Source organism: Plectropomus leopardus, chromosome 22 (assembly GCF_008729295.1).
Source record: "Plectropomus leopardus isolate mb chromosome 22, YSFRI_Pleo_2.0, whole genome shotgun sequence".
In the NCBI taxonomy this organism is placed as follows: domain Eukaryota; kingdom Metazoa; phylum Chordata; class Actinopteri; order Perciformes; family Serranidae; genus Plectropomus; species Plectropomus leopardus.
The window spans coordinates 6,143,946-6,167,221 of NC_056484.1; the positions used below are offsets into that span (position 1 = coordinate 6,143,946).

The window sequence follows — 23,276 nt, forward strand, 5'->3', positions numbered from 1 at the left end:
TATAAGTACTATATTTCCTAATGTCTTTCTAGTTTTTGGCATTAGCACCTACACCTGTCAGCAATTCAGAAACTTTAAACCTTTGGAGGCCAACGTGCAGTTTACAGACAGACGACCTTCAGATCTTTGAGTCAAACAGCAACTTCACAATCAACCAGACTATGATAAGCTAACATCAGCTAATGTTATGCTCTCTGAATGCTGACATAACCTTGGCTAATAATTCACAATTAATCTACTGGTATCTGAGAAAATGAAACACATAATGTTAGCCCACCTTTGTGTCTGAATGTATATTTACTACATTTTGTGTTTTAAATATTATTCAGAGTTTTGTGTTATTTCTGAAGTTGACATTCAAAACACAAAAAGTATAAATCTTCTATAATACACTATTATTTTGCTTGTTTAGTCAGTCAGTTTTTCTATTAAAAGTGTTTAAACCATCAAAGGATTGTGTTAAAATTACATTTTTATAGGTAATAATTATACCTCTAGGAGTAGGTACAAGAGTGCTGCTGCTCCTTTATTTTCATCCTCTGTGGATCCTCAGCTGGTGACTTTTAGTCTCGGAGTTTTTGCTTCTATTATTTAGCAGCTGACCGTGTATATATGTAGCCTGACATGTATGTTTAAGGTCCTTTTATATGTTTTTTGTTTTTAAAGTAATCCACTGGAAAGATGAAAAATTCAGCAGGAGACAGCTAACCAGCTGATGGAGTTTAAGCGGTAGGAAGAGTCGCCATTTCAACCAAATCCACAGCTGAAAATAAGAAACCTTTTTCAAAAATGACTCCAAATTCTGAGTGGTAAACGTGCCACCGTTATCATCGTAAACGGCAGAACTAAAGCCTGACAGGAGCAGTAACAGTGACTTTAGTGCGGTGGGGACTAGCGAATGATCAAAAGTCATTAAAACAAACTGCTTCAGTTTTTTGTGTTGTTTTCGTGGTTACCAGCTAAAACCGAGTGTCACGAGTGGAAAAAGTTGGCAGTGAAATACTGACCCGTCATGCCGCTGTGCTTCACAGGTGCTGGAGCAGTGGGAGTCCCATCAGGGCCAGAGCAGCCCTGCTCAGACCAGCCTGTCAGCCCCCGTTATCCCCCACAGCGCCCCCTTCCCAACACACCATCTCCACAGGGCCTCGGTCCCAGACTCAGCCTCCGAGGCCTTGGCCCTGGCTAAACCCGACCCCTATGACCTTTATGAGAAGTCCAGAGCTATCTATGAGAGTAGGCGTAAGTACCAGAGCTGAACATGCAGGTGTAGCGTTGTGACAAACACTTTTCTTTAGTGCTGAAGAAAGATGGACTCCTCATTTGAAGGTAGAGTAGTAAATATTCATCACTCTTTTTCTTTCTCTCTGAGATTCTTTGTTGTTTTTCACTTTTTGAAGCTCCACAGAAAATGTAAAAAGCTTGTTGAAATGATCTAACCTGTTTCAATCAAAGTGTTGCCGAATTTCTCCCCCTCAGCTTCACACAACCGTCAGACGTCTCACAGATATTTTTCCCCATTTATCGTCTGCAGCTACTGATTCTTCATATTATCTCATATGATCTTCTCTCGTTAAATGCGCACACAAACAAAACCTGCCGTCATCACCTCCGTCTTTTCACTGACTGGAGGGATCTTTACATGCAGACTCTGACATCCCGCCTCCTCACATCATAAACGGACATGTGTTCGTGAATAAACACTCCACGCAGCAGCTGATCCTTTTGCGACATAATGCTTTGGTGCCAGCAGGATTACCGTCCTCTGACTTGTAAAACGTGGAAAAAGTCATATCTCGTTATGGTATCGTCAGGATGTATCATAAAAACTCTAATGCCCCGTTGGACTTTTTGGCAGTAGAAACTAGTATATGTGCTTTTTTATAGGTGTGTGTGTTTGTGTGTGTGTGTGTGTGTGTGTGTGCGTGTGTGTGCAGGGCTCTAACAAAGATTTTAGAAATACTGAGGCCATGGGTTCAAATCTCCACAGTGCACCCCCATTACAAAGTATAAAATTGCAGGTTTTTACATTTTTTACTCCATGCCGGCGACAGCCTGAGCACTATGTGTTTTCTGTCCGTACATCCCATTCTCATCAACGCAATATCTCAAGAACATCTTGAAGGGATTTCTTCAAATTTAGCACAAATGTCCACTTGGACTCAAGGATAGACTGATTAGATTTGGTCAAAGGTCGAGGTCACTGTTAACCTTTTATCTGTTTCATTCTGGTGAACACAATATCTCAAGAATGTCTTGAGGGATTTTTTTTTTTTCAAATTTGGCACAAACGTTCAAGTGGACTCAAGGATAAAATGATTGGTGCTCATAGGTCAAGGTTACTATTACCTACTACGAACTTGAGGGAGTTCCTTCAAATTTTGCACAAACGTCCTCTTGAACACAATATGAACAGATTATAATTTGGTGGTCAGGGGTTAGGGTTACTGCGACCTCCTAAAACATGACTGAAATCTTGTAATTAGCTCTTTTAAGAGGACTATCCTCTCCTAAGAAACCATGGGTACATTTTAACATGTAAAATATCCTCCACACAAGTTGCCAAAACTCCCAAATTTCCAGAAAGATACTGATGTGTCATCAGTGTCCACAATGGCAGTTACAGCCCTGCCTAAAAGACGTCAGATTAGAGTCTAAAAATACTAAAAAATATCTTACTAAATACTGATATGTAAGCTTTTAATCTTAAATAAAAATTCCCTAGTTTTATAAAACCTCTAAATTCATACAGAGACAAATAAATACTGAGGACATGTCCTCAGTGTCCTGAGTGGCCTCAGTGGTAGAAACTGTAAATGTATGTCAAGTCTGATGCAGCTCAGGAGTTAATGGCAGTCATGAATATGATTAAAAATATAAATGTAGCCCTGTTTGTGTGTTTTTGCATGGACAGATTACTGAGAAAGCCCACCAGGGAAAAGCAAAATGACCACAAAGCAACGCAAAATATAAAAAATTCCCACCTAAAAAGACACAAAACAACCAAAATTGCCACTATATTATCTCAAAGAAAAACAAAACCACCACAAAGTCTGTGTGTCTTTCTTCTTTCGTAGGCGAGCTGATGGGACCCTTTGCTTATCTGTGCCCGGGGGCCCATTTCCTCTTAATCCGCCCATGCGTGAAAAGTGTCTCAGCATGAGTCTTGGAGGTCTCTTTTGGTGTCTCCGATGGCTGACAGGAGATAGTAAAAGTTTTCACAGACAGGACTGGTGTTCATTCTTATGTAATGCACCTGTGATTCAAGAGGACGTGACTGTCAGAAAGTCTCCTCATCAAACCTCTTTGTCTTTTTCTGCCTCTCATCGTCTCTCTGTGGATGCAGTTATCCACTGCTGTCGTCCTTACAGCATGTATGTAAATGCTAGAGGTTGGGTTTTGTGAAACTCAGCATAGAAGAGGCACAAACAGATTTTAGGAATGCTCTGTGTACGCCTTGAAGCAGGATGTGACCCTTTTGGCAACATGACAGCTTCGGGCTACCAGCCTCCTTGTAGAGCACCGTGAGCTCATCTGCTGTGTTGGTTCATTTTAATTTTCTTTCAAAGAATAGGTAGAAGATTGTAAGCGTTTATGTGAAGAGGCTGGGTTAACTGCTTGAAAACCTGGGTAAGCTTGATTTCTTTTAAAAACATGAGAAGAAGGCAATGAGCAACTCAAGAGGAAATGACGCAAAAAAATTGCAAGAAAGAGAAGAAGTTTGCCTGAAAATTTGCAAATAAATAAATTAAATTATATTAAAAATTAAATGAGAACTGTTTTTTCAATTACCTTAAAAAATGTAATAAAATATAATAATAAAATAATTAATCACGATAATCATAAATATAGCTCTATAGACATTTTTTTACTAGCTTTTAAAAAATAATTTTCAAAATCAACTAATTCCTTGCAATTTGCGGGACATTTATTTGCCAAGCTGCTGTTTTCATTCTTTCCTGTGTTTTTGAAAGAAATCAAACCAATTTGCTCAAAGTTAAAAAGTATTAAATACTTGTAAAAGACATCCGATGATGTGTAGGGCCGAGAGGTTCAGGAGGCTTTATGTGGGACTTCTTTCAATTGAAGACATAGTTCTCATTAAAGTGTTATCTGTGGAGTATTTGTAGCACTGACAGTATTGAAAACTCAGAAGTGCTATCAAAGTGACTCTGAGTATATTTTTTCATTTATTTAAATTTAAAATCACTCGGGACATGATTTTTGACTGCATGCAGCATAAAATATTTGCATTCTTACTCTCCCGTATTCACCAGCAAAGCAACGTAAATCTCTATAAGAAGTGTGTATTTCTGTGTGAGCGGCTGTGTCACTCCTCTCGTCTGTCATCGTGATTTTCTTTCCTCCCGCCGAGTCCCAGCGGAGTGCTCAGTGTGATTAAAACAGTTACAATTGGAATCAATTTTTCATTCGCAGCCACTTGTCTGCGGTTGAGTTCATTCTGCTACTTTGCAGATCACGGTTTTGTGTGAAGCCCCTGATTGCAGATCAGTGGCTGAATCCCACCTCCCGCTGTAAATAAGGAACGGGTATATTACACGCTGTAAGCACTTCCTGACTGTTATGGATGATGCTGAAAGTCTGTGGTGACATTAGTGCTGAGGCAGGGCCTTTCTGCCTTGTTCTCCACTTTATGGGAGAATGTGTGTTTTTTTTCTGGTTTGCTGTCTGTGTTTGCGTTTTTGTGTGTCTGTGCATGTACAATATTTGTTGATATTTATGGCTGTTTCCTGCATCTTTTTTTTTTTCCAGAACCTGGGCAACCAAGGACAATTTTTCCTGTGGACTCCTCAGGTAAAATTTTCATCTCTGCAGTGATACTAGCCATAATATGTTTAAGTATTGCATTTAAAAAAAACTTTATGAAACAAGCAAAATTTGATTAAACAAAAAAAAGTTTTTAAGTTATCTTGAGGTGGTTTTTACCTTTGTTGAAAAAAAGTCAATGCATTGACTTTGCCAAATAAGATCTGATAAAACAACCATTTTCCATCATCTGCACGGATATTCCCATAACAAATTAATTTATCTCCAGACAGCATAAAACTCAGCCAACACTTGCTGTCATGAAAGAATAAATAAAACTTAATCAATTAAAAACAGTTTCTTGAAGACCTCTCTCCATTTTTCACGCATTGATATATTAGATGGTAACTTGCAGAGCAGCTGTCACAAGATCACATAAAATATGTATTTTGGGAGGCTGCAGGTCATACGTTTGTGTCCGCACCACCTGATGTGTGATGACACAGAGAGACATCTGATCAAAGCGTCTCCTAAAGAAGTAATAGCATTACTGACACAAGAACTGGAAAGTACTTCTTCATTGACAGAAGAGCAAATAACGCACACGTTAAAAGACATTTTCACTCTTCTCTCATGTTAGACTGTGATGGACAGATGGTTCATACAATCATCTGCCAAGTGTTTTTTGGAAGTGCCTGCCCTTTTCCAGTTTCCAACGATGGCGTCTCAGATGGTTTAACAAACCCTCTGGTACATCAGGTTAGGTTAGATGGTCAAGGCGTCTTGTTTATGGTTCAAAAGCTCTACGTCTTCTACTGTGTTTACTGGTGGATTACAGCCATGCGTAAAGCTTAATGGCCAGATGGCAAAACTTCCTCCACACCATTTGATGGGAATGCGTCTAATTCATGCTTATTTTTGTGACATTTCAAAATGTTGCTTTAATTTCACTTGACAACCAAATGGAAACACGAGAAGCTCAAATTTGTGATAGCTTTTTTTTTAATTTTCTTGACAGCAGTTTATGGAACAGAACATAAAACAAGACATGCAGTTAAATTTCCCCACTTTTCAGATTTTCTAAGAACTTTGTACAATTTGGGAGAGACAAAGTGTACATGTAAGGCTTCTCTAAAATATTTCAGGAGGACACGTGAAAGAAAAATAGAATCACATTAAGAATAAAACATCATATTAAGGTCATTTATCCAATACCTCTACAAAATCTGGCTAAAAAGCTCTTGCATATTTTGAATTTGCAAAGCAACGGTTGCCATGTATTTGCCACTTGGCATGAGCGGTCATCAGCTTTTCTTTGGCTCGTAACGATCTTTTATTAGATGCATGAACATTAACACACACCTTCACACACTTTTCACCTTCCTGTCAAATATCAACCTCCTAAGGGGAAAACTGTGGCTGCCAGAGGGTTGGGAAATTTTTGTGAACGAACTGACAGACCAGCAGAGCGGCTTTAGAGCTGCTGGTTGCAGATGGAGTCAAATTTCTTATCACTTTAAAACCGTTAACAGCACTATAATGTCGTCTGTGGTTGTGTTCCCTCAGGAGCGGAGTACCAGGACATGGAGGTGCACCTGCGCAGACAGAAATCCGGTTTCGGTTTCCGGGTGCTGGGCGGGGACGAGGCGGGGCAGCCTGTGAGTCCGGAGACGCGTGAGAAGGCTCGTATGGCGATGGGCGTGGAACCCTGTCATTTTCTCCTCTCTAACCCACTACACACACACTGTGTACACCTAACCCTGACCTCTGACCCCTGAGAGAGTGCTGGCTCTGGCTGCTTTGGTGTCTTTTTCTGTCTGTTAAAGTAACAAAACAATATTTCAAACATGTAATCGAGCTATTTATGTATAACAACCACAATAACACTCACTGCATGTGACACTCGCAGACTCTAGTTCAGCTTCAGAGACACTTATTCGATCCTCTACTTCCTGTATATATAACGGTCTGCGTGTAATAACAGATATTAATCGGCGCGATCATTGAGAAGAGTCCCGCAGACCTGGATGGACGCTTGCGGCCCGGTGATGAGCTGCTGTTTGTGGATGGGATCCCAGTGGTGGGGAAGCCTCACAGATACGTCATTGACTTGATGCACGGAGCGGCACGAAACGGACAGGTCAATCTGGTCATCAGGAGGAGGGTGCAGGCAGCAGGTGAGCAAGTGTGTTAACGTGGATTTTTTTTTGTTTATTAAATTACAAAGATGTCCTTAGAATTATAAAAATGTGCTTTTTTTCATGATCATAAATTGAATATCTTTTGGTTGTGATAGGCACTCTTTACTACTTATTCCTGTTTTACAGAGTGAAAAATTAATTGATTAATTGAAAAATAATCAACGGTCAAAGGGGAACTTTGGGAATCTTTTTTGTTTTTGTATCCAGAGCTGGGCTTCTTTCTTTAGCCTCTCAGGATGCCTCTTATCAGTGTTGCATTTAGCCCAGGCATATGGTTTGTCCATTTTTTTTAAGTTAGAACTGCATAAATTTAAATAAAACTGCAGGAAAATCAATACTTCTGATGCTTTTCTATGGAGGACTACGAGCAGGATATCCGAGTGCATTGTATACCTGCACGAACTGTGATTGGCTTAGCGACAGGTCAGTTGGATACGAGTTATGGAGAGAGGGGCAGTTAGAAAGGCTAGATTACTCTAAACTTTATGATTTAAGTGGTTTGGTTTTTTTTAGTCACACCCTGCAGTGAATCATAGCTTACCACTGATGCACTTCCATGAAGCAGTTTTCAAGTATATTTGGAAATACCGAGATATATTTATACCCCTAAGTGATAAGACTTGTGACATTCTATGCTTTTTCTTATTGTCAACAAATCCTATTTTTAGTGAACCTTTAAAGGACACAGTTAATCCTGCAGAGAGCAGCTTTAGGGACACTAAAGTAAATTGATCTCACAGGCTCACTCCTCACATCTCCATCCTCTGTTTCATTGAATTCCTCTGTTCTCTTTGTTTCTCTCTTCTCTGTGCACCACTACCATTCTTGTCCTGTAATGATTCAGGAAACAGCATTTAATCAGTCGGAGAACCGAAGCACTAATCTCTCTCTGAGTAATTACACCGAAGCCTTACCAAAAAAAAAAAAAAAAACACATTAGCACACTCTTGTTCTGACACATACCACTGCTCTCTGCTCCTCAGTCAAGTTTCTTTGCATTTCAGGCTGCAGACCGGGATGTCACCTCCTCCTGTGAACTCCAGCCGCTCGTGTTCTCATTATTACTGCCTACCTACACACACATGCACACACTTCTCACCAATCCTATTCTTCCCACTCTGTTACGCCCTCTCTGTCAATTTCCTCTCACCAAAGGCTGGCGTCTGACTCATGCCTGGCCTCTTCTGCAGCCCTTACTTCCATCCTAATTGTCTGACTCCCACTAGCACTTTGCGAGGTGTCAGACTCCTCTCTCCGCTCCGAGCCCATACTTCTCCCTGCACCACATTTTACACAATGCTTTTCTTTTTTGGCTATTTTTATGCCCTCCTGCAGGTGATAATTGTGGCCTGAGGCATTATGTTTTCGGGTTGCCCGTCCGACCAGCCCATTCTTGTGAATGCAATATCTCAAGAGCGCTTTGAAGGAATTTCTTCAAATTTGGCACAAACATCCACCTGAACTTAACAATGAACTGATTCAATTTTGGTGGTCAAAGGTTGAGGTCACAGTGACCTTGGATTCATCTTATAGTGAAAGGAACAGCTCAAGAAAACCTCAAAAGAAATTATTTTAATTTGGCACAGAAGTTCAAGAAAACTCAAGGATGAACTGATTAGATTTTGGTGATCAAAAGGTCAAAGGTCAAGGTCACTGTGACCTTGTCTATCTCATTCATGTGAACAGGATATCTAAAGAACACCTTGAGGGAATTTTATCAAATTTTACACAAATTTTCACTTCAGCTCAACTATCAGCTCAACAATGAGCTGATAAGAATTTGCTGTTCAAAGGTCAAGGTCACTGTTATCTTGGACCCATCTCATTCTTATGAACGCAATATCTAAACATGGCCTTGAGGGAGTTTTCTCAAATTTGGCACAGACATCCACTTGTACTCAAAAATAGTGGTAGAAGGTCAAAGGTCAAAGTCAGTGTAATGTGATATCTCATAAACACCTTGAGGGAATTCCTTTACATTTGTCACAAACGTGCGAGTGGACTCAAGGATGAATTGATTAGATTTTGGTGGTTCATCTCATTCTTGTTAAAGGGATAGGTACAGAACCCCGCAAGGAAGTTTCCTCAAATTTGGCACAAACGTCCACTTGGACTTAAGAATGAAATTATTAGATTCTGATGGTCAAAGGTCAAAATCACAGTGACCTCAAAAAACATGTTTTTGTCAATCACTCAAGAATTCAAACGCTTAAATTGTCTCATAAAATATCATGGTGACGTGCTGATATTTTATATCCAAGAGGTCAAAGGTCAACATCATAATGTTTTGCACAAAAAAAAATCATTTTGTTCAGTTAGTAATTGAAGACACTAATCTTGGGTGCCGACCTTGAAATTGTACTAATTGTAGAGATCTTCTGTTTTAAGAGACATGCATGTAAACTGCATGTGCAGCTTGACTGGTGCGTGGAGGCATTTAACCACGTGGCAGTATTTCTAGCTCTCCTCATAAAATAACTATTTGTGCTCTTGTTGGTGTAAGGAAATACTGCATGTGGGTACAAATCTCACTGTAGCATCATTTCAGCAAATTCCAGTTTAAATTCCCAACTGTTTAACTACTGAAAACCACAACTCTGCTTCTAGTCGAGCTATCAAAATAACAACACAGGGTTTGATCGCTCAGTAAGCCAGAATGCATGCACACAAAAAAGAAAGAAGATGCGTTACTCTGGCTGGATTGACACGATGCTGCTGCATTTTAATGATGTGTTTTACCACATTGTGACAGTTGCTTTTCTGCTTTCTTCCACTGTTTTGTGTTTGCCTCTCGATTCTTCACAAGCATGAGACCCAGCTCCAGCTCTAATTTTAGGGAGGAGGAGAAAAAAGCTCTCTCGCCTGTAAAATTAATTGTTTTTGCACATGCAGAATTATACTTAGATCCTTCCAAAGCAATTATGTATCACTTGGGTGATTTTACAGCACAGAGAGTGTCAGGAATTTTACATTTCCTGATTTATAACAAGAAGTGCACTGATTAACAGGCTGCATTTGATCTCCAAAAAAACGCTGCTATCGTGACTACTTACTTTGCAGACTGAGATTTTACATAAAAACATAATATGTAAATCTTCTAAAATACAGCACATTGTTAGAGCAGTTTCATTTAAATAATCGTGGAGACCCAACGAGGCATAATTATCCAAAATAAAAGAAAACAAATACCAGATAAAAGTAAAAAAATGTAAATACAGATATGTGTAAAGGAAATTGGTTTTCTTCCCTCTGGCTCCATAAATCATCTCATGACCCCTGAGATTTATTTTGTGGTGTTAAGGTGTTAAAAGTCCCAAATTGTAAAATTTAAAGATCCTATATTTGGTGTATAACAAGATATAACTGAAGTTATCACAAAGGCACATGATCAGGACTATGAAAATGTATTTCTGAATACGTCCTCAGTACTGTCTTTGTGTATAGCACTCTCAGCTCTTTCTTTTTTTTTGTCGCCTACAGGTGAGTCCTGCCCGGAGAACGGCCGCAGCCCGGGCTCCGTCTCCACACAACACAGCTCCCCCCGCAGCGACTTCACTTACAGCAACAGCACCAGCACTAGCCAGGCACCCAACGCTGTCACGGCCACTTCAGACAGGACGTCCACCCCCAACACGCAACCCAGCGATGTCATCATCAATCGAAAAGAGAGCGAAGGCTTCGGATTTGTCATCATCAGCTCGCTCAACAGGCCCGAGGCGGCCGCCACCAACAGTGAGTCCAGCTACTGTTTCAGTGGTGTTTTATGGAGTTCTGCACAGCAGAGATACTCAGTGTGCTTTGTTTGGGGGCCACTTTTGCAAAATGACAGGAGGCCAGGGGCCAGTCGCAGCAGCCCGAACAGGTTTTTAGGATTGGTGGACATTTGTCTGATTTTAGGATATTTCTCGAATTTCAGGACCGTTCTTGGATCTTGGAACATTTCTAGCATTTTAGGACATTTCTAGGATTTTAAAACTCTTCTAGAATTTTAGGACATTTCTGTGATTTTAGAAGATTTCTTGGCCTTTAGAACGTTTCTGGGATTTTAGAACATTTCTAAAATTTTAGGATATTTCTTGGATTTTAGGGCGTTTTGTTGTTGTTTTGGGTTTTGTTTTTTTTTTTAAGATTACTTTTGAGGCTTTTCGCCTTTATTTGATAGGACAGCGTGAAAGATGGAGAGAGAGGAGATGACATGCAGCTAAGGGTCGAGGTTAGAATCTAACCTACAACCGTTGCGGTGAGGACGCTCTTTACATGGGGTGCCTGCTCTACCAACTGAGCTCCTGGGCGCCCCATTTTCGGATGTTTATAGGATTTTAGGAGATTTCAAGGATTTCTGGACATTTGTGAGCATTTCGGGACATTAGGGGACCTCTGTCAGGGGATTGGGGATCCATCACTCGCACTTTTTTTGATAAACAAGCCCTACTTTTATGCTGTTTATGTACTCTGTACTCTGGCACCTTGTTTTTACGTAAAGTACAAAAACATATCCAAGTATGAATCACTTTATTTTTATTGTGAATTAGAAGATCATTAGGGGGGCCACCTGACACCTAATCAAAGGCCAGATTTGGCCCACGGGCTACATATTGAGTATCACTGCCATGGACACTTGGACATCACTTTTCATGATAAATGCTAAACTATATGTGAAAGCTCTCAGGCACGTAAAAACTATAGATAAAGTCAATGTTGTGTCAGGATATGTGTGATGCTTAAGTGTTAGAAGAGGTCATGGCTCGATAAAAAGTGAAGCCCCTCTCATTGTATCTCCTCAATTATACATGCCCTCCCACGGCACGTCAGTCACACACATCTCTGCTATGCTGCCATGAGCATCAGCGCATCGCCCACACACATGGAAAAAATAAAAAAAAACCTGGATGCCTTACGTAAGCCTGGAGTGAATAGCAAAATGAGAGAGACAGAGGCATATTCAGTCAGTCAGAGAGTGAGTGTTGTGTGAGCACAGACAGGCGTAATCCTCCAATCTGCTGCCGAGCGCGTCTCTTACCTGCAGCGTGTTGAATCCTCCAACAGCTGTGCCCCATAAAATTGGCCGCATCATCGAGGGCAGCCCGGCCGACCGCTGCGGGAAGCTGAAGGTGGGGGACAGGATCCTGGCGGTGAACAGCCAGTCCATCGTCAACATGCCGCACGCCGACATCGTTAAGCTGATCAAGGATGCAGGCCTCAGCGTCACCCTGAGGATCATACCGCAGGAAGGTGAGTGAACACGTGGACTCCAAACTGCAACACTTTGGCAGGACAGTGATTTATGACAGTAATTGATTTTTGCTTCATTAAATCAAAGTTGTTATATGAGTTTTGCAAAATGGGGTTCTTTTTAGATTAACTGTCACTTGTCACTTTGGCTGTTCCCGTCTGCAGACTCTCAACGGTTGTGCATGCAAATGCTTGAACAGAAATACTGTCTCAAAAAGGACTTTGTGACTAAAAATAAAGTGTGTAATTTAAATTTCTGCAACCATGATCATGTGTCTTTCAACCACCTACAACAGATAACTGTCTCAAATTCACTAAAGTAAGCAAGACTGACTTTATCATTAATGATGGTTTGCCTTCTAACCTTAATTTTCTGTTGTTTGTTTTCATGGACATTTACAGCCTCCTTATTTAGGGCTGCATTAAAGTTACCCCAGTGGAGTTTTTTACTGTTAGTAGCACTATGGAGCTCGAGTGGGTAGTGCAATTTGATGGACGGAGATAAAAGGACTACTTCACTGCCTTAATGACCATTTTTATATCAGTGAAATGTTAAGTTGAATTTGTGAAGAAGACTTTGTTTTTCTCGCATGCCTCTAGTGAACAAAGAATTGAAGTGAGGAGATAGAGGGTTTATCATCAGCAAAACGTCCATTTGCAACTCTCACACAACACGGGAAGTATAATCCAAGTCTTAACTATCCAGTCAAATGCTCAGTGCTTCCCAAACAGACAGCTCTTCACTAAAAATATAACTTTTCTATCATTTCTTTAAAGCCAGACTCCACTGACTAAAACTGTAATTTTACCTCACTGAACACAGGAGCAGCTGGTCCAACACTGCCTCAGTCCTTTAGTTTGTTTGTGTTACTATGTGACTTTGATGTTTTAAAGAGTTAGTTTGAATTCACCAAAGTCGTACGACAATACAAACAAACTGACTAATTGTGGAAGCAGTGGATCAGCAGCTCCCGTGTTCAACGAGGTACAATTACTGTTGTTGTTCGTGGAGTCTTTTTTTGAAGAGAGCACAGATAAGCTTCACTTTTGTTTGACGTCTTTGAAGGAAAGGGCTGTCTGTTTGGGAAGTACCTAACATACAACTTGATGAATGAGACTTGGATTACACAGCACGAGTTGTGTGATAGTTTGTGAACACATATTATGATATTGCTTTCTTCATTCACTGTAAAGCCATGCAAGAAAAACAAAGTTTTCATCACAAATTCAACATAACACAGGGTTAGTTACTGACATACAAATGAACCTTTGAGGGATGAATTGTTCCTTTAAAGGAGGTTAACTGTCAGACTTACATTTTTCTGCTAAATGTATAAATAAAAACAACAAAAGTCAGTTTGGTGCCTCTTAAGCAGCAGCAAAAACAAAATCTGCGACCCTGAGCAGCTCTGATCTGCTGTGCTGTAAATTGGTATCTAACACTATAACCAAAGAACATAAAGTGGTGCACAAAACAAAAAAACATGAAGAGAGCTGGGCAGCTGCGTCTGACCAAGCCATTTATTTCATAATTAAATAGAAAAATGTTTGCTGACACGTTTGCTGCGTAACTTTTATGCAGTGATAATATGTCAGTGTCGTGTTCAGAAATTGCTGGCTGCCCTCAAGTAGGCAAAAAATATACATTCATGCAGGTTTGAAGCATCAAAAAAAGCCTTTCACTTGTTAAATAAAGCTTAAAGAAACACATGAGTATATGCTGTGCTCCTTTTTGAATCCCAGAGATCAGCAATCCTCCGTCAGCCCCCAGCTCAGAGAAGCAGAGCCCTCTGGCCCAGCAGCACAGCCCGAAAACTCAGCCAAACACCACGGCCTCGCAGCCAAACCCAGCAGCCACAGAGCCCAACCCTCCGGTCACCCAGCCCAACCCCGTCCCCCACCAGAGCCCTGTGACCCAGCTGCCCGCCCCTCCACCTCAGACCTACACCCACGAGGGCAGGTAAGACACTGAAGAGACAGAGCGTGACGAGTTCCTCTCAAAGTGACGGCAGACTGTTTTAATGAAATCTGTTTCATCCTCACAACATTACTGTGTCAAATCTGCAGCTGTCTTGATTTTCCGATGCAGCGAAGCGTTTTTATAGACAAGCCCTGTATCTGTCTCTGGGGCAAAACACTGTTCCTCTGAGAGCACAGGTACGACTGAATCAGATACTCCCATCGCCTCGTCCCCATTCTCTCTGTCTTTTTTTATTCTCTCACTAACATTGTCTTTTTCTCTCTTTAGCTGTCTCATCTCCCCTCTTTCTTCATCTCTCACCCTCTCTCTCCCTCCTCAGTTTGTTGTATAACATCACTTAACTCTTATGGACCGCTAAATTATTTACACAAATTGCGTCTTTATAGAGATGTGTTGAATATTTTACCAACGACTACAGGGGTCCAAAATCTACAATGTCATTGCATTTCCCCTCTGCTTTACACAGCGCTCGGATCTCTTTGTACTCAGCATGACCCGCCTCGGAGAGAACTTGTTTTTATCATAAACATTTTATGTGATGAGTGAGCGAAAACAGTTTAATTTCCTCACTTAAGTCTTGTTTAATGGTTGTCAGCGCGAACCAAAACAAGCCGCCTCTATGAGCGCCGCGTGACCCAGCAGGATGTCAGAGAACATCATTTTCACGACACGCTAAGTGCTCCAAAACATAGCACAGGAAATATAGCATACCTGAAGATACTGATGACGGTAATAAAAATGCCTCCTTCATTCTGATTGGTCTTTTAGTTACAGGTCAGAGGTGAAGGCGAGGCAGGATGTCAAACCAGACATCAGACAGCCGCCGTTCACAGATTACCGACAGCCGCCAGTGGACTACCGGCACCCTCCTGTGGCCGACTACAGGCAGCCGCCCACGTTGGACTACAGACACCCGCCGCTGCTCGACTACAGACAGCTCGCTCCTGACGCCAGGCAGTTCACCATCCCAGATTACCGAATGCCACCAGTTCAAGTAAGGAGAAAATTGTTCTTAATTTCTCACAGACTCTCCTCCAGAGTCCGACTGATCTTTGCGGTCGATGCCAATATGGATATTTATGTAAGGAAATAAGAATCCTTTAAAGCTGCATTAATAGCTAATAGTAGCTAAAGAGAAAACCATCTTGCTTCCTTCTTATCTCTGTTGAAAGTTGCGCATGAGCAATACCGATGGGCACGATGTTTGGTTGCAACACTGCCAATCATATCTTTCACAAATCAGTGTTTTTCTGTTTTTCTCGATGCAGTTTCAACCACATGTTGTAGCTTTTCAAAATATCTGGCTGTTTACAGTCACAAGCAAGGAAGTGCTCTGAAAATGTAAAATTAACAATGAAAACTGCCTGTTTAATCATGCCTGGACCGGCAAGTAGTTGTCTATTTTACCACCAGTCAGACGTGATCAAAAACTTTTTTTTTAAAAGAAAAAGAAGAAATTCAACAGTTGAACAATAAATATAGCTATTTTTACTACATTCATTTCCATTTGTTTAAAATGCGTCATTAGACAAAGCTAAAAAAGGTTTTAAATAGGCTGCTGAAAATGCTGCAGACATATTCTTACTTTTAAATGTAAAGCAATAGTATGTGAGTGTTGTGTTTACAGCTTGCTTTGCTGCTCTCAAGTGGCCAAAAAATGTATTATTATTGCTTTACATTTGGTTGTACAGAATTGTGACCTGGAAGCGGGAATTAAAAAAAAAAAAAAAGACAAGGATGCTGTTGTATTTTGGTACCACAGTCACTTGTTACGAATTGTCCAACATTTATATCAATAAATCTGTTATAAGCTAATATTATATTGGCTTGCAGATGTACTGGTGTCCTCTGCTAATTTTGATAATTTTACTCTGAGCTGATCTCTTTATTTTGTACCCTCATTGTTTGCAGATATTTTGATACATATAATTTATATTTATATTTATTTAGATATAAATCTTAGGCAATAAGTTATTTCTAATTTTATTTATGTGTTTATTAAGTTATTTATTAAGTCACTTCATGGCACACTGCTGGACATCAGTCACAAGTTTCGTTCTTTTCATGTGTCAACATGTACAGAATGACAATAAAATGAACCTTGAACTCAACAGAATTAATATTTATATCTTCAGACAAACCCTAATTAGTTATGTGTATACTGTACATTTATGTACTGCAGTTTGGGTTACATTGTACTAAAGTTCTTCTATACACCTTCAAATATACTGTTATTTCTAGATACAATTTATTCACATATTTCAACCTAAAGCTGTCTGCCTGAATATATCCCATATATATTCTCTATATTGCATTATTCTCCCAGCCAGGAAGAAGTTCAGGATGGAGATTTTTCGTGAAAGTCTGACTCGCCAGCGTTGCTTCATTTTTCCCTTTAGTGTTGTTTGTGTCAGTAAAACTGTGCACAGCTGACACAAACTCCTGGATACTTTAAAGAAAATATTTAAAATGTTTACCCCTTCAGCAGCTCACTTGTTTACCTTTATTCCTTAGATATAATAAGGTAAGGTGTGTGTATATGTAATATAATTCTGGGTTGTGTTTTGTTTGCGTTGCATTCACTCCGTTCTTATTCCCTTATTTCTCTCTGCTGAGTCCTGAGACTATTTTCTGCTGTAACGGCCCGTTTTCTCCTCAGATAACATCGAGTCTAATCACATCTGATCTCTGCTTGTCTCAGCTTTCACAGGACTTCGACTTCTTCACGGTGGAGCTGGAGAAAAGTGTGAAAGGCTTCGGTTTCAGCATCCGCGGAGGACGGGAGTACAAGATGGACCTGTTCGTCCTACGGCTGGCAGAGGACGGACCGGCCATCCGTAACGGCAGGATGAGGGTAGGTTTGATGATGTCATTTCCTTCAAGAAAGCCACAACACCCCCATTTAAAGGTTAAGCTGCTTTCTATCTGCCTGGATTACATGGCAGAAGCTCACTGTAATTGTCTGATGTTATCGAAGCTGCGACAGCAACTTTTTCAGAGCCGGTTAAGAAATAATCTGTCAAAATAACGCGGAGATGATTCCTCCTTTTTGTTGGGGTTTTTTTTTTTTTTTTTTTAGAAGTTTGTCTCCTCCCAAAGTTTCCAAAACACATCTCTCCTTAGCATTTAGTAACGGATAATATTCAGAAAGATAAAGATAGATAAAACCTTTAAGTGGGCCAACTCAAATTGCACTTTGCTGTTTGCATAGCTGCTCAGTTCTGCCTCCAGCCATAGTTGCTACTGTACTATTCGGTCAGAGAGTCTGAGTTTATAAAGATGTTAAAAAATACTATGAAGATTGAAATAAACCCCTCGACTCCGCCGTGTACGTTCACCTCATTTGCTCCATGTGCTTTCCTGCAATAGCAACATAAATTACAACTTCCACAGAAGCTTTTCTCTGTTTGTCAAAGCAGAATTAATCCCGCAATCAACACGTCAAGTTTTTCTCTTTCTTTCTCCGATCTTTATGTCTGGAGCTGAAAGCGGTGGTCCGCTTTACATTCTTTATCTGTAATGAACCCTTCAAAGATAATGTGTGCCAATTGCTCCCAAGGGAGATATTACTTTCCCTCCTCGCTGGTAGACAGTGGAGTCCAGTGGGCCGTGATGCAGGTGGAGGAGGAGGAGGGGATCCCTTTAGAGCTCCACATAAAGTCAAAAAACAAGCTGCTGTGGAGTCTGATCAGAGGCGGAAGAAATGTTCAGACCCTTCGCCTCAAAGTTTAGTGAAGGTTGCTTTCCTTTTTCTACTGGCTTTTATTGGTTGTTTTCATTCATGTTTGGTTTCAAATGCATTAGGAGCAGTAGGAGGAACCAGAGTGACGTGATTTTTTTTTAACTCTTTTTAAGTCTCATGTTCTACCGTCAGTTTCAGCAAATGTGACAAAACGTTATTTGGTTATTAAGGTCCTACGTTCAAATCCTACATGAGTAAAAGTGCAAGTTATCATTAGCAAAATGTGCCTCAAGTAATAAAAGTGCCTATACTTAAAAAAATGTCTGCTGTGACTATTAAATTATTTTCTATTTTAGAATTAGATCTTTAATACTGATGCATCAGTAGCTTCTCAGGGAAAAGCTGGTTCTAACAAATTTATGGTAAACAGTAAAGTATTTTATTTCAGTGATTCCAAACTAAGGGGTCGGGTCACAAAACTTTTAGGGGGCCTGTAATGGTGGAAGAAAAGAAGAAAAACAACGTTTTTACTGCATGGCTTTGTGTTTATTTTATTTTATTATTTAAAATCTATAATCTTTCTTTTTCGGGGGTTAAAATATTGATTTTCCTCTTTGAGTCTAAAACTGTTTGGAATCACAATGAACAGTTTGGAGGTTTTTTTTAAAGAAAAAGAAAAAAGATGCAGCAGAGTCAGAGTTATCATGTCTTTTATCCCACTGAGCTCAGTTCAGGACTCCCTAAATAACGCCATTTTCAGATTTTACCACCATACACCCTAAAAATCTGATTTCTTATTACAGCAGAAGAAGCAGGAACACCAACATTAGCAAAGTGATATTTTAATTTAGTAACCAGCAAAATGACTGCTAACTTCAGCCACATGTACTCAAGTAAAAAGTACAAAATTTGCCTCTGAAATGTAGCAAAGTAGAAGTATCAATACTGAAGTAGTACTGAAGTCTGATTTGTCTCGGCTGAATGGCTGGACAGTAACAGCGCTGGTGGGATACTGAAATCAACTCGACGGTGTGTTTTTGAATAAATCCCAAAGAACAAGGTGCAGAGAACGCTTTTATCCATCTCCCAGCAAACCTTGATCCATACCGCCGGATGCAGAGAGGAATCAATCTGCATTTAACTTAAGTAAATGTGAGAAATTGGTTAAAAAGCGTTGGACACGCCTGTCACTCTGGATCTGAGTGGCGCTCTGACACATTTTAGGTGCAGGGACCGAAATCTCACATGCACTGTGACTCCCTGCAGTCTCGCTGACACTTTGAGTTTAATCCAAGTCATTTTTTCCCCAACAGGCACTTTGTCACATCGTGACGAGGGAAAAAAGTATCTGCTCTGACCCTGCTAGTCACAAACTAATCAGTCAGGAGCGCTAACAAACTCCAGCAAGCTTTTTTTAGGTTCAAGTGGCGGTGCAGAGGCTTTTAAGGAAATTGTGTAAAGTGATTGGTTATTACGGATAATCATTCAGTGCATTTAATTACCTCCCTAAGCTTCAATAAAAGACTGAGTCGGCACGTGGGCACCTCCTGTTTCCACCTCACGCTCCCTGTGCTCAGCATTCACGTGCCGACCATTCAGCTTACCTCTTTATTAAAGATGAAAATGGAGATCAGTCTCCTCCGCTGTTAGGAGGTGAGGATTAATGATGGATCCGTCTTGCCTTCCACCTCTCTTCAGACCACTGTAATGACACCTAATGACTCCCCCCCTCTTGACTCGAGTCCGCTCCTGACTTTCAAATTACCCCGGCCATTACCGGAGGACTTCTCCATTTGTTAGCGTAATTGGCCGGCGTGTTTTCACCCTGTTCCCCGTGAATCCTCCCCATTAGTCAACCGTAGAGCCGTCTCTTGAAGGGCTGAGAGTCTTGAAGGAGGGAGAGGACTGACGTTTGACCCATCCACGTGATAACAAAACGGAGATAGTCCGATTAATATTTACATTAGCAGTTCACTGAGCTGCTGCAGCTGTGGTGGTTTTAAATGGGCAGATCATTGATATTCATCACGATTTCTTAACATATCCCATAGCAGCCCGATTAGAAGAGGTCCGCCATAATCCCATCCAAATTTCATATTGAAATTACAGCCGAAATTAATTAGAAGTGACACCAGTTCATGGCTGATAATGCTTGTTATCAGGGACAGCCTGTGGATCCATAGTGATCCTTACTAGCTTGTTAATATTAGATTTTATATCTAGTATGATAATTTGCAAACCTGCCACATCTTAATTGACTCTCAGCAGTTATGCAAACACCCTCAATAATCTGCTCGCCTTCTTTTCACCTTTGTGAACTTGACTGGTAGATTAATGCAACAGTACGACTCCTATCATGTGTCTTATACAGTGTTTCTTTTTGGGATTAGGGGGTGATAATTATGTTTAAAATAACAGTTTGGTAAATAGCAATGCTTTTGTTATTGTTTATTCTCTCTTCCAGGAAAACAAAGAAATCTGTATTTTATATTATGTATATATATATATATATATATATATATATATATATATATATAAATGAACTGTTCAGAATTAGAATTGGGTTTTATTGCCAACTACATTTACCATTTACACATACAAGGAATTTGCACTTTGTGTTGTGTGTTTGGCCACGTAGAAGATGAGTTTTCTGAATCTGAATCACTTTATAATTCTGTGAAAAAAGTAAACCGATCTCTCTGTCAAACAGCTGTATTTATTCAAGTTTCTTGACAAAAACTGCAATTCACAAGATTACAGTGAACACATGAGAACATTATAATTATCTTCGCCCAGTACTCATTTTTACTGAATAGAGCTTGAACGCATCATAATGTAACTCAGCGCAACCTCCATTAGCTGTTAGTTGCAGCCCCTTTCACAGTCAATATCACTGTTGATCACAACAGAATTTTTTGTACTTTTCTGTCCTGTCGTCTCATTTTTAAAAATAAATAAATAAATCACAATAACTGTCGCACGTGGCTTAGTTTTGGGAATATTCATGGAAGTATAAAACTTATTTAATTCTCATTCACTCGCTTTCTTCACATCCAGGTTGGGGACCAGATCATTGAGATTAATGGGGAGAGCACCCGGGACATGACGCACGCCAGGGCCATCGAGCTGATCAAGTCTGGAGGCAGGCGGGTTCGTCTTCTTCTAAAGAGGGGCACAGGGCAGGTCCCAGAGTACGGTAAGTATCCAAACTTATCCACAGCCACTTTCTTTGTCTTCAGGATCATTTCTTTCCTCTCTTTTAACTCATAGATTGTACTTTCATTACTGTCTAAATAGCACTTTAACCCTTTGATAACATAATTCCAGCATGTATCTATATTCATGTTATATCTTCTGTCTTTATATACTTCTCTGTATTTCACTATGCTGTTAAAAAAAACACTAATTATTTGTCTCTTCTGTCTTGACTAACATTAGTTTATCTTCTGTCCATTTCAGTGACCTATCACTAATTGATTGGTCTAGGTTGTTACTTCCCCTTCTATAGGAATGGTATCTTCCAGTCTCTCCATGTGCATGAAAAGTGACAAGCATGGCTCCCCCTATTTCTTCCTAATGGGCCACTCTAAAGACACGGTTTGTGACCATACAAATGTTTTTTTTCTTTTCATGTAACCCTGGCTTTCTGTGCTGTGGTTTTGTGTGTTGTTGTGTTGTAACTGCTTGTTTGAGATGCACTTAGACACTTTCATATCAGCACAACTTGGTTTATGATATACAGGGTTGAATATTTTACTTTTTGCCCCAGTGATACAGTTAGGATTTTGGACAGGGGTTGTATAAGATACTTTTGTTAAGTCAGTGTTTTACTTACAGTAGATGTTAGTCAGCTTGCAACCGGTTTGAAGAGGCGGTGGGAGTGGCGCCACGGAGGCTAGTCAATGTACCAATGTGGTCAGGGGCAGCAGCAAAACATATAGGAGCCACCTAAAAAAAAGATATTAGAATATAATAGAATCGCTCCCTTTAAAGCCAGACTTCATTGACAAAAACAGCAATTTAACCTCACCGAACACAGGAGCTGCTGGTCGACCGCTGCCTCAGAAAATTAGTTCATTTGTGTTATTGTATGAATATTGGTGTTTTAAATGGTTAATTCAGATTCACCAATATCACAAAATAACACAAATAAACTTGCCAGTTGAAGAAGCAATAGATCAGCAACTCCTGTGTTCTGCAAGGTAAAATTGCTGTTTTTGTCAGTGGAGTCTGGCTTTGACGAGAGTGAAATAGCAGCTTCAGCTCCCCATCAGAAAAGAAATCTGATGACACGGTGAAAATATTCTAAATCAGTGTCCCTGCATTTCCTGAAGAAGTCTTAAAAGCCCTTAAATGTATTAATCTTGAAATGAAGCCTATCTTAAATCAGTCTTTCAAAAAATATGAAATATGCTAAATAACGCTGTTGTTGTTGTTTTTATTGTTTTTGTTTTTTGACATTGCATTGTAAAATCTCAAAATAATTGGTCACGCTTTGGTTTTTTTTTTACAGAACTTAGAAATGACTCTCACATTAAAATCATTCAAATCAGGACAGTGGAACCAAAAACACTCTTTGTTTCCAAATTGTGATGCTCACAGCAAAGAATCCAGCATCTACTTGCCAGTTGTCACTATATCCTGGAAAACATGTGAAAGCTGCAAATTCAACAAATATTTCAGCAAGATTTTGCAGCATGGCTGAAACAAAGAAAAGTGCAAAAAAGGCAGTTTTATTTATGCAGAGTGAGAAACTCAAAATTGCAGAGAAAACTCACCAACAAATAGTTATAGTTATTTCCCAGATGGGTTCTAACCTTTTTCTTTGCCACAAGGCAAAAATAATCATGTTTCATGTCGCATCTGGGGGGAAAAAATGTACTAATTCAACACAATTAATGTAGATTAAAGTTTTTTCTTCTAATATTTTGGTCTTAAATTTCATTACAAGTGGCATTAAAAAAGTCTTAGAAAGTATTTAAATGATTTTTTTAGGTGGCTAAAATACATTTGGCAGCTGCCCTCGTCCACAGCAGTACATTGTTAATCTTCCATGATGGTCGGCTTCTTTAAACTGGAGGCGTGCCAACTAACACCTACTATAGAAAATACACTGACTAAGAATAAGTACCTCATGTAACCCCGCTAAAGTATCCGAACCATCCCTGTAAGAAATACCCAACAAATATGGCTTAGAGCTGCAGGAGGTTGTAAGATTAGTGAACATAACTCTTCTCATGACCAGCAAATAAATCAGCAGCAACCTAGAGGCCCAAAAATATAGCAGCGCGAGCGTTCACCCTGAGTCAGCCGGAGGAGACGAACGTGAAATATTTCGGTGGATTATTTACCCAGTGAAACCTCGTCGCAGCACCAACTGAGTCTGGAAAGGGGAAATTTATTTTTGTGACTCTGC

At 40.0% G+C, this 23,276-nt stretch overlaps 1 protein-coding gene across 2 annotated transcripts in view; it reads left to right on the forward strand.

Annotated features, from left to right (window-relative positions):
• magi2a (membrane associated guanylate kinase, WW and PDZ domain containing 2a) overlaps positions 1-23,276 on the forward strand; it is a 253,397-nt gene that overhangs the window by 222,179 nt on the left and 7,942 nt on the right. Inside the window, exons 12-22 of one of the 2 annotated variants that reach the window (XM_042511081.1) lie at positions 1,032-1,239; positions 4,771-4,812; positions 6,331-6,422; positions 6,749-6,941; positions 10,446-10,697; positions 12,012-12,197; positions 13,941-14,157; positions 14,947-15,172; positions 16,880-17,032; positions 20,918-21,056; positions 21,347-21,457. In XM_042511081.1, coding sequence (XP_042367015.1) covers positions 1,032-1,239; positions 4,771-4,812; positions 6,331-6,422; positions 6,749-6,941; positions 10,446-10,697; positions 12,012-12,197; positions 13,941-14,157; positions 14,947-15,172; positions 16,880-17,032; positions 20,918-21,056; positions 21,347-21,408 — 1,770 coding nt within the window. In that variant the 3' untranslated portion in view covers positions 21,409-21,457. The remainder of the gene's footprint in view (positions 1-1,031; positions 1,240-4,770; positions 4,813-6,330; positions 6,423-6,748; positions 6,942-10,445; positions 10,698-12,011; positions 12,198-13,940; positions 14,158-14,946; positions 15,173-16,879; positions 17,033-20,917; positions 21,057-21,346; positions 21,458-23,276) is intronic. The other variant, XM_042511080.1, reaches the window with a different exon arrangement.